Source organism: Zingiber officinale, chromosome 3A (genome assembly GCF_018446385.1).
Source record: "Zingiber officinale cultivar Zhangliang chromosome 3A, Zo_v1.1, whole genome shotgun sequence".
In the NCBI taxonomy this organism is placed as follows: domain Eukaryota; kingdom Viridiplantae; phylum Streptophyta; class Magnoliopsida; order Zingiberales; family Zingiberaceae; genus Zingiber; species Zingiber officinale.
The window spans coordinates 1,881,629-1,894,101 of NC_055990.1; the positions used below are offsets into that span (position 1 = coordinate 1,881,629).

General features: G+C 39.8%; 1 protein-coding gene and 1 long non-coding RNA gene across 2 annotated transcripts; one reads left to right on the forward strand and one right to left on the reverse strand.

Moving 5' to 3' along the window:
- The first annotated feature begins 6,771 nt into the window (after positions 1-6,771).
- Positions 6,772-7,296, forward strand: LOC122053501 (protein GL2-INTERACTING REPRESSOR 1-like). Its single transcript, XM_042615556.1, has 2 exons — positions 6,772-6,816; positions 6,896-7,296. Exon 2 carries the CDS (start codon positions 6,896-6,898, stop codon positions 7,178-7,180), a length of 285 nt encoding a protein of 94 aa, XP_042471490.1. The 5' UTR covers positions 6,772-6,816; the 3' UTR covers positions 7,181-7,296.
- A 2,624-nt stretch (positions 7,297-9,920) lies between these two features.
- On the reverse strand, positions 9,921-10,398 carry LOC122053502. The gene is made up of 3 exons (XR_006132210.1): positions 10,269-10,398; positions 10,081-10,182; positions 9,921-9,979 (listed from the first exon to the last, which is right to left on the reverse strand). It is a non-coding gene; the product is annotated as an uncharacterized LOC122053502 (long non-coding RNA).
- Positions 10,399-12,473: the final 2,075 nt, after the last annotated feature.

Genomic DNA, 12,473 nt, shown 5'->3' on the forward strand with positions numbered 1-12,473 from the left:
GCAATTTTCTCAGGAGATTCTGAACGACCGACTACTGCGACATTATGCGCCACTAACAATCGGAGAATACACAGGGATGACCGACCACGAGGATCACCTCATCAAATTTGATAACACTACCGTGCTCCATCGGTATACTTATGGGGTTAAATGTCGAGTATTTCTCACTACGCTCTTTGTATCAGGCCAAAGGTGGTTTAGACGACTATCGATCGACTTTATATGTAGTTTTAAAGACTTCCGAGTAGCGTTCCTACAGTACTTCGCAAGCAGTCGCCGCCATCAAAAGATGAACGTGAATCTTGTCACAATCAACTGGGGCCCCAAGGAGGTACTGCGGACCTACATTATGAGGTTTAACTATGTAGCTATGGAAGTCCTTCGACCACGCCAGAGATCCTTGTGAGTTCATTCTCACAAGGGCTGTTAGAGGGCAAGTTCTTCTGCTCGCTCATCCAAAGGCCCCCTAAGGACTTCAGTCATCTGTTTGGATGTGCTATCGAGTACATCAATGTGGAGGAGGTCTAGGCAGCTCGAAGGTGAGGACTGGTCCCCGAGCTAGTAGCCGTATCAGAATGTCGAATGACCCATTCGAACCCACTACCAAAGGGATCTCGAGCGAGAACAATGCAATAAGAGCCCTGCACACACGAGGTCCAGCATGTAGAAGCCGAACGGGGAAGATCCACCAAAAGACAACAATGGATGACACTCTTCTACTCGTTTCATCGGGTGGCGATGCACAACACTAGAGACTGTTACAGTCTCAAGCCAAAACCCCAACGAGCGGCCTCACCAAGATCTCACCGCTGATACCCCTCTCTTGACAGTCACCATCATAGGTGATCAGGAGGGCGACGAGAAGAGAGAAGGCCCTCAGTTGAAGAACATCGACATCCAATGTAAAGCCGGAGAACATTAGCGGACTGGCCATGAACCTCAGCTTGGAAAGAGAAGAACAGCCACAACGTCGCTCGGGGTGACATAGGAATTATCACAAGGGGCCCAATCAATGGCGACTCCAATCGAGCCCGGAAGTCGCACGTCTAACGCTTGGAAATCTTCACCGTCGGGTGCAGCAGAGCAGCAGTAGTGGGGTCGGAGATCAGTTTCGACCCTCGAGACTTAGGAGTGGATCAGGTCCCTCATGACAACGTCCTGATCATCTAAGAGGTAATCGCTAACTACAATATTCACCGTACTTTCGTAAATATAGGTAGCTTGATGAATATCATCTTCAACAAGTCATTCGATCAACTCTAAATCGATCGGAGCGAGTTACAACCCATGACAACTCCCTTATACAGGTTCACCAACAATGAAGTATTGTTGATTGACCAGGCTCGGCTAGGCATATCTCTCAGAGAAGAGTCACTTAAGAGGACCAGGACGACAAATTTCATCGTGGTGGACACTCCATCCACCTACAACATCATTCCGGGCCGACCAGCGTTAAATGAATGGCGTTCGTCTCCACCTTTTGTCAGAAGATCAAGTTCGCCGTCGAAAACTCGGTCGGAGAAGTAAAGGGAGATTAGTTGGTCGCTCGGTGATGCTACATCGAGATGACCAAAACTGAGCTGAAAGCTGCTCGGAACGCCCAGCGACTTGAGGTCAATGTAATCATAGAGGAACCTCCTGCACTGGTATACAACAAGAAGGAAGAATGAACCTTCTATCTAAGGTAGAATCATGATGTGTTCGCATGGGCGACACACAAGCTCACGGGCATCTTGCCAAACTAGTAAAATGCTCATTCTATGAATGCAGGAAGTAATGAATGAAAATTACTAAGTGTCAAAGACTCTCAACCCGATTGGGCAAGTTATAAGTGAGCGTTACTCTCGCACCAGAAGATAATTAGCCATGGGGTCCAGACCGGGTGTGTCAAGGCCTTTTGACCAGATAGGCGAGTTATAAGCTAGTGTTGCTCTCGCGCTTGAAGACTCTAGACCCAAGCGAGCAATTTATAGGCAAACAAGTTGTTCGGCCTAAGCTGAGAGGATCAGCCAGATGCCTTAGCAAATAATTACTTAGAAGAACGAAAGTACAATGATTCATACTTTTGATATTTTCACAAACTACACTTGCGAAGGGTTACGAGATTATAGAACGGGAAACCGAATAGCTATAAAGTGCTGAGTGGGTTCACGGAAGGACACTTAGAATAGCAAAAACTTAAAACCACCGAACAAGCGCATATTCATTGACACTTGGAAATTTTTTACAAAGTGTCAGAGGGGAGTACAAATAGCTATTTAAAAATATGGAGAGAGTGATAGTCGAGAATGTCATCCGGGAGCTACTCGGTGAGTTTCTCCCTATTTAAAATTTTGTTGATCAATTTCGAAGAGAGGTAGTCGTCGTCCTTCAACTACTGGAGGGTCTTATCGATGTCGTAGTTAAAGAGACAAATAGCCTGGTTGGTGAGCATCTCATTGAATGGGTCAGAGAGGAGATAATTCTCCTTGAAGACCTCCAACCGACTGGGTTCCCTCACTTGGTACTTGTTGAGAGCCATCCAGGACGTCTCCAACTCAACCTTTATTAAAGCCAGTTTGGCATCTAGCTATAGCTTAGTCGCCGATTAGCTTGCTCCGCAGCTCGGCTATCTCGTTCGCCACCAGAGCAACATCTGCCTCCTTGAGATTTTGAGTTAAAACCTGAGCTTCCTTGTTTTTAATGTCTAGGTCTTCGATGACTCGGAGTTTTCTGGCATTGACAAAGTTTATCTCAGACTCAAAAGTATGAGCCTGCTTAGTAAGTCGATTGAGTTGGAGGGTTTGCTCGTGATTTTTATTCTTCTTAACACCGAGCTCCCGTTCGGAGCCTAGTAGTTGCTCAGAACTCCGATCCAAGTTTTCTTTCAGTCATGCCACTTCCGCATTTAGTTGATCAATAAGGACTTGGGAGGCTTCTAATCGCCCGATCGGAGCGCACAGTTGCTGCAACTCATGCTCCAAGAATATTAGCCTCTGGCACATGGCCAGACTCTTCATCTAGAATTATAGTAAGTAAAAGTCAATAAGTGTCGATCAGGGAATGTAAAAGAGAGACTTGGCAAAAAAAAGTATATATGCTTTGGTAGACTTATGAGTGAAGTTGTTCGTGAGCTCCTTGGGAAGGATGGTCATTGCTCGGACCCCGACATATGCCCAGACTTATGCCAATGCCCCTTGGATTTTAATCTGATGCTCAAGAGAGCGTAGCTCAGTGTCATTAGGGTAACGCCACTCATCGAGTAGGTGAATGATGGTCGTTATGTGTTTGTGGCCGCTTGGATCTGATGACTCGAAGGCAGTCAAACCCTTTGACTTGGACATCAGGGAGGAGTAGATGGTAGACACATAGGCGACTAGCCTGGATAGCTGAGTATTTGTCGATTATCGATCGAATTCATTAAATGTAAGAATATAAACTTGAATACCTTTAACCATGAATAATTATTAGATTTTCTAATTATATATATGATATGAATATTTTTTAATTTAAATAGAAAAAAATGACTGCTACAGTTACATAGGTGTCTCAGCCTGTTATAGAGGGAGATAAACCATACTCAATCCATCGACCAATTAAATGAGATTTATTATACTTTTTGATCCGGTGATAATCTAGGAGGGGCCCCCTCCCAGGAAGTGCAACGCTCAGGTGAACGTCAAAACTAAGAGGTGGTCAGCTAAAGGACTAGCCGAGCGGAAGTCCATACAGGCCGATCGGCCGGAAGAATTCGCCGATCGACCGGAAGAATTCAAGAAGGGTTGGGTTAGCTTGCAGCGCACTGAAACCAAAGTCACTCACGCCGTTCGGATCTGATATATTCGTAAGGGGTTAGGGAATTGGCTGGTTAGGACGATCAAGGGAAGTTCAATTAGACTAGCGGCCGATAAATTAAACGGGGGATACGTTCCAACATATTTCTGGGAGTCAATGTCGCTGGCTGACGGCGCTGATGGACGAAAAATCGTACGGGAGAAGATTTCGCCGCCTTGACAGAGATGTGTTCGCCCTGTTATAGTAAGACGTCAGGGACCCTTTCACGATATTAGCTTTTGGGGAAATTTTGGGAATGCACGTCTGCCCGGGAAGTGTGCAGTCAGCTCACCGAGGCTCTATATAAGGGGAGAGGTGGCCATCTGCGGAGGTACGCGCAGACGTCTTTTGGGCACCACTATTCACTTCTTTACTTACTTTATTTTCTTCTTCGGCTGTTGTATGACTTGATCGTCGGAGGGCTGTCGCCGGGAACTCCTTCCAGGCTTGGCACTAACGACTTGTGATTGCAGGAGCAGAACACCTTCACCGCAAACGAAGACCCACATCACGTTATTACCCGGTGGTCGTCTACTCAGCTTCAGGGCAGGATCACTTTCTAATGATGTTATTATACTTTCTACATGATTAAATACTACTAGCTAGTTTTGGAGTGGAATTGAATGTTTTGGAGTGGAATTGAATGTGTTTGCTATAAGGTTTTTATTATCATTGGTAATGTATTTAGATTTATTAGATTCAGATATTTATTAGTAAAATTTTAGATGTCTTGGATATTTATCTTTGTTTTTTATCATTGGTAATGGATTGGATTTGATTTGATTGTATCATTTTTGTGAATGTGTTATGTGGATTGTATCATTTATTATGTTGTTTGGTTCTGTAATATGAATGTGTTGTGAAAATCATCATTTGTAATGATGCTTTGATTGATATTTTATATGTAAATAAGGAAAATGTGAAAATAGGAAGGTGTTGGTGAAATTTTCACGCTAATTAGCTATAGAATTTTAATTGTCATTAGCTGATTTGAATTTTTCATGTCTCAAAGTAGCGATGGAATTTTTATTTTCCATCGCTAATTAGAGATGACATTTTAAAATTCCGTTTCTAAACCTAGTGACAAAATTTTAATTTTTCGTCTCTAAACCTAATGACAGAATTTAATTTTCCATCGCTAATTGGCGATGGAAGTTAATATTTGTTGCTAAGTTTAGAATTTTAATGTTGACAAAATTTAAGTTTCCATCACTAATTTTACAGATGAAATTAAATATTCCAGTTCTCATTTTATCGACGGAAGTTTAATTTCGATTGCTAAGTTTAGCTACGAAATTAATATTCCATTACTAAACTTAGTGACGGAATTTATTATCCATCACTAATTAGCGACGAACGGTTAAATTCGATCGCTAAATGATGTGAACAACCTATTTTATCGCGATGGAAATATTTGATTGCCATGTCCAATTAACAATTAATTAGCGACTGATATAATTTCATTACTAAAAGGATTTTTTTTTCTTATAGTGATTCTAGTTAGTTTATAATGATTACATTCGTTATTTGTTAGTTTTAAAAATTAAAAATTAGCCTTTGAACGAGGTTTTATGTATTATAATTATTAAAAAAAATAAAATAATAAAAATATTTTATTTTATTTTAAAAAATATTAATAAGGAGCTCCCAAGTTTATAAATTTTAAAAAGGTTTATTTGACACATAATGGTGCTCTTATAATCTTACTTAATATGGGTGAAGACGATTTGTTCGTCTCTAATGTCCCAATCCATCCGTCCTTGGTCAATATAAAGAAAATAATTATTAATTATTAGTACAAGTGATCAAGATATAGAGACATCATGTATTATAATCCCACCTAAGATGCATCCCATACAAGCCCGGCTCTCAATACAAAGAATAAATATTATTAGAGTAAAGAAAGTATATTAAGATATCGAGATAAAACCACTATTCCTGAGCTTGGAGATCTTCCAACTCTCAAGTTCATTAACAAGTTCATTAAGGCTCATTTTTAGTCGACTGAATTTTTAGTCCACTAAAATATGCTAAATGTACATATTATCACTAATTTATTATATCGTAACCTTAAACACGAACATGAACAATATGCATACTCGAGGACTGATTCAGTCGGATGTAACTCTTTTACAGGACTCAAAGTAACTGTCCATTAACCAGGCCATGCGACAAGGCCTACTAGCTAGTTCAATGGTTTTGAGGCGATGAAATTAAGAGATAGCGGTCTCTTCCAAATTGTAGTGCAAAGACAACAAGATGTTAATTAATTAGGGTTTTATACTAATTTAAGTCCCATTAATTGCGTAATTAATTAACTATTTAATTAAGTAATTGTCGGTGGACTTTGTGCCATAATGGCCGCAATAAAAGCCCGTTGCAGGAACCTCGCATTTACGCCCGATGATATAAATACTTCCATTAATTATCCCAGTTCCCTTCAATTCCTAACCCTAATTTCCAAAAAAAAAACCCAATAAATTGTGGTATTAATCGCTGCGTTAATTAACGTTCGGGAGGTAGTGGGAGAAAATCGAGACCGTTGAAAATTTGAAGGGCTCTCAATCAATGCCCATTAAGGGACAATTATTCTTCACGCAATTAAAGCCTTAAAAACCATTTTAAATGTGGGTTTTCATTGGACAATAATTCTTTTATTTATTTTTGCGTATTTTGAATTCCTGACCGGGTCAGTAAATACTGGAATCTTGCACATTTATGTTCTTCTCCCTCCAGATCTTCTTCGGCTGGAAGATGAGAAAGAAGAGGGATGAGAAAAACAATCGATTGTAGACAGTTTTTTTTTTCTTTTTTGTTTTTTTCTTGAAAAGCTGAGAAATGAGATTTACTCTGGGAAATTAAATTGTTCATTAATTATTTTGTTTTTATTTACAATGAAGAGAAGCAATAAATTAAAGGCTGGGAATTTGCTTATAAAATGGCATCGCAGGCGTACTTTCCACCCATCGCTTAGTTTTGTTCTCTGTCTGCCTCACTCACAAGGTTTGTATTCTTCTTTTGATTTTTATTTTTTATTTTAATTTATAAAAATAAATAATTGTTGTGAATTTGTTGGCGACAGATGAGCGGGCGCGGTGGACGAAGGGTGGAGCTGAAGCTGAACGTGTCGGCGGCGGAGACGTCGCGGCGGCGGCGGTCGTCGTCGGTGTCGTCGTCGGAGCCGAGCTCGTGCTTGTCGTCGGAGCCGGAGAGTCCGCCGGCGGAGGCGATGGTGCTGGCGGCGTGCCCGCGGTGCCTGATGTACGTGATGCAGTCGGAGAAGGACGAGCCCAAGTGCCCGAAGTGCAACCGCGACCTGCTCCTCGACTTCCTCGCCGGCAGCGGCGCGGCAAAGGCGGCCAACTAATTAACTAGTTGAATTGCTCGATCTCGATTGCAGCTTTAGTTTGAATCGTTCTCAGTTTCTGTTTTCCCCTCTCTGCTTTTTGTTAGTTGAAGCTGATCCATGTGAAATTTCCTTGCTCTATCATTCTACTACTAATAGTTTGACAACAAACGTTCAGTTTGAGTAGCAAATCTTTAAACGAATATGTTCGCGGGTTTACGAGCCAATACTTTAAGTTCGATCTCAGTTAGCTCAAAATCAAAGTTATTAATTTAATCAAATGATTTTTTTTAAAAAAAAAAATCTAAGCAGCTTAACTTTTACCTCCATAAGTTTGTAAATATTTATTTTTATTTATTACTTTCCCAAAGTACTAGTTATTTTGCAATCTAAATCACCCTTTTTGCAATGTAAAATTGAATCTAGCTGGGCGACCTTTAAAAACTAGTATTTAATAAATATAATTTTTGAGAGAATTTTAATGTTGGATGACAAATTAGATATTCTATCGTTGTACTATAACCCTAGGACGGTCCTTACATTATAATAAAGCTGTTAGGTAGTCTATTCTCATATAATTAAAAAAATATTGTCAAAAGATAAAACTTTCAATATTACATTGATTTCTATCTCTAAAATTTTTTATATTTATAGATCTTCAATAATTTAATGTTCCCCATCTTAGATCCGCCTCATTTGCCCATCAAAGTAGAAAAAGGTTGATTATAATCCTTTTCAACTCATATAAGACTAGGGCACATAATATAAACATTTATTTTTTTATTTAATTTATTTACTAAAAATACAAACCCCTGAATATTAATGATACAGTGCATAATAATATGATCCGATCGTTAAGAGACAAGAATATGCGAGGATATAAAGTCAAAGGGATACGACAGTCAACATTCAAAGAGACGTGACAGTCAGAAGTATGTGACAGTCAACAGTCATGAGGACGTGACGGTTAACGGTCAAGAGGATGTGTCAATCAACAGTCAGAGGGACGTGATAGTCAGCAGTTAAGGAAAAAAGAGGTATGACCATCGGGTGTCGCTAGCCGCAGGACACCCGGTCAAGTGCTTACAGATCAGGATCCCAAATTTGAATCAAGATGCGCAATCGGGGTGATGCCTGACCTGCTCTGACTGGTCGAGTTTTCATAGCTCGATCATACCCAGGCCTGGTTCTCTCGGTAGGCCAACTCCCGATCAGCTCTAGAGCGATCTCACTACAGCTCTCCCTGCCCCTCAAGACTTAGGCTAGGTGTTATACCTGACGGATCATCCCGAGCTGTCCTAGTCATGCCAGGGCAAGACAGAAGACGCTACACGACAACAAGGTCAGAGAATCATAACTACCTGTCAGGGAATAACTGCTGTATGTCAGGTTATATTCCAATGGTCTGTAGTCATCTGTGAATGGAATCTTCTTCCAGTCCACAAGCACTACAAAAAATATCATTATTACTGACTGAATATTCCGTCGGTATATGAGATTACCGACGGAATACCGACGGAATTTCTGATATCGGAAGTATTTTGGTCGGCAATTACTTTACCGACGGATATATTTATCCGTCGGTAAGTACCGACTGAATATATAATTCCGTCGGTAAATTACCGACTGAGATTCTTACCCGTCGGTAAAAAACCAAACGGCGGTGAACGGAAACTCCCGACGGAAACAGTGATTCCGTCGGGAATATATCGAAGAAAACCCTGTACTTTCGATAATTTACCGACGAAAATTATAATTCCGTCGGTAAAAATCTGGAAAAAATTTGAAATTCAGCCCCTGTTTTGCTAGTTTCCCATATACAAATTTAATACAAATACAAACCATCACAAGCGATGGTATCACAAACACAATCCACATAATATATTAACAACATACAACAACAATATCACAATGTAAATCAATCCACAATCTCCAAAATACAACATACAACAAATATATAAACTTAACTGAACGACAAATAGAAAATCTCCAAACTATAATAAAATGTAAGTATCAAGTTCTCACAATCAAAAGTATCTAAAATTATACAAGTGAACGACAAATACAAAATATCCAAAATACATACCATGATACATCACTTATACATATATTCGAATATAATCATATAAAAGTCAAATACAATAGATTATGATTAGAATAAATCGATGCAAATGTAATATAACTCAAACATTGTTATATATAACTAATTTTACTTGTAAAAAAAAATACCTGGATTATATTTTGGATAACCAATAATAGTGGTGATGGTGAATGTATCAGTATGAACTCCTGAAAAATGTAAAACACTTTAAGATAAGCATCTAATAATATACAATAAATATATTTGACTTAATGAATATTTAAAAAAATATAAAAAAAATCAAGTTATAGTTAAACATACCTCAACAAAATCTAATCATCAGCGGGGTCGGGGTCTGATGGGTCTGGGGTCTCCTCTGACTGGGGCTGCTGTGATGGGTCCCATCGTGCAATGATTGCTTGCATCTGGGCCAATGCCTACTCCCGTGCAGCCCACTTCTGATCCATGGTAGTCATCTGAGTCTTCAAGTCTTGGTTTTCTTTTCTTAATGACTCCACCTCAGAAGAAGAAGAAGAGGAACTCGCACGACTCCTAGGAGTCCTCAAGCGATCAAATACCACCTTGACCTGGGAACCAAGGCCGTAGAGGGAGGAGTTCTTTGTCCTTCCACCCACAACATCATAATAAATTTCATTTATTTCCTAAGTGGATAGATCCTGTGACTCCCCTCCCTCTACTGGTGGCTGAGATGCCTGAGCAACCCTGCTTGTCATTTCCTCCTGTGTAGAAAAAATATACAATTTATATATTATACACAATTATTAAAGCTAATTAATCATTATTAAAAATTAAATATAAATTGCAAGTTAATAATTCAAACCCCAATGTTCTTTGATCGATCATCAATATATGTGTCATCCTTTCTCTTGTGAGTTTTGAGAAAGATCTCTAAGCAAGTGGGTTGTCTTTCTAAAGAACGCTCCTGCATGCACAAACAAATTTGACTAAAATTATACAAGTTCATTAATAAATAAAAATTTATTTTATATAACTTTAAATTAAAATCACCAGATCCATAGCGTGCTCAACAATGGAACGAGATCCTGATGTATGTCGAGCAGATCCAGTACTCGGGCCACCTGGCTCTGTATTCCTATTCGCTCGAGCTTTTAGAGCCTTTGTCTGTCATCTTTCTGCAGACCAAGTGGTCGTCCATGCACTCCAAATCTCCTCGGATACATAAGCAGGTCGTGTGCCATCCTTTCTCACATAGTATAATAGGCCTTTGTACAACTTGACACAATAAATATTCCAAGTTTTTGCAAATTCTACCTTGTGTCCCTCCTCCTATGTATATTTTTTCTGCAATTTAAAAATAAAATTTTAGAATATTAAAGGATAAATATAATGTACATATTCAATTTACTTACCACAAATTCTTGATAATAGAAATCCTTAGTTCCAGCATCTACATGTCTCCATGTAGTCTCAGATATGCAGACTCTTTCTGTCACGCCCCAGAGGAGTCCCTGTCCGAGAAAATTTCGGCAGCATCTCCCCTGTACGGTGGACAATCTGAAACTTTTCTACATCTCACAAATACCTTAGCCACAGGCGGCTGGAATAATAACAACAAAATAAAAACATCACCACGCAGTTATATATATCAAACAAAGTAGTGATACTCTGACTCAAAAACCACCCTACTCAACTACACTCGTAAAGCTCAAAACCGACGAACTCACCTCTTCTGCCAACCAGGCAGGCATGTAGTAGAATAAAAACCAAATCCAAATCCATCGATATAATAAAATCTATATCATGTCCATAAGTAAATAAATCCAGAACATAACGAGTTCAAACAGTTTAGAACAGAAAGAAACCAAAGAAAACCAAACATATCCTGGAGGTCTGCAGGACCAGCACTACGTGCAATGATGACTAGCGACTGGAACTCCATCCTGACAGCATCAACCTGAAAATATCAACAATGGAGGCGGGGTGAGTCCAACACTTAGCAGGTACAGTTGATATGCAAAGTAAAGAAACAACACCTAGCACTAATCATGCGTACAGTCTCCTGATAAGAAAGATAAGAATGCATCTGAAATAAACAGGAGAATACTGTACTAACCAGGTCCTGAGTATAAGGTCAAACAGTCCGAGGGATAAAGAAATCCTGTATGCATGTCAAACATAGGTATCCAAACAATATGCAGCATATAAATGCAGCAAACACAAACACAAGCAATAAATGCATCATGCATATGATGCCAATGATGCGTCCTGGTCACCCCTGACGCCAGTCAATCATCTCATACAAAAGTGAGGCCGAGTGGGTAGGGCTGTGACAACCGTGCACTCTGTCGTCACTACTCCTGATGAGTGACCGAGTGGACGGGATGCTGTCGGAGTACACCTATCCTCCTACCCCAAATCATAGATGGGGGAGTGCAATGCTCTCAACTCCCGGTACTCAAAGACGGGGAGGAATCCCTGCCGGATAACACGTTGTGTCACACTACCCATGAGTGGACCAACGGTGCCTAACAGAGCCCTGCTGCAACACACTCAGCCTGAATCGACCACTAACCCATGAGTGGTGGTGTGTGCAGATCCATGTAACTGGCGATGTGCTCAACAATAATGGAGCGGACTATCACACAGCATGCAATCATGTAAATGGTGCATGACACTAACCACAAGAATATCCTGACCTAATCCACATATATATAAAAAATGCATCAAAGGTCAACGAATCCAAAACAATCCAAAGGTATACAGAAGGTATAAAACCTAGGTCCTGAACATGGTCAAGCATGGCATATCACTACCCCTATAAGCATGTATAAACAGGTAAAATATACCTGAGATGCTAAACCAATCAATCAATCAAGCATGTAAGATTTGGGTAGTGATTAACCGAAACAGATAAGAAACACAATTAATACAACATGTTAATTTAATTACTAAGCATATCAAATGACATAAGTCAAAAGTACCCGCCTCCGAAAATAGAAAGGTCCAATTCCGACTCCGAGATACTCGTCTCGCGTCAAAATCCTGTGTCACCAATATACGTACATTTATTTATCTAGAACTCAACGAATAGCTAAATAAAATCTCAACGACCAATAGGATAAGATCCTAATCAAACTATTTCATATTCATCATCATAATAATCCAATTCCAACCTAACTCAATGTATTTACCAAATCTAACAATCCTCTACATCATGCATCAACTCCCTATGTCGTACCTCAAATCACAGCC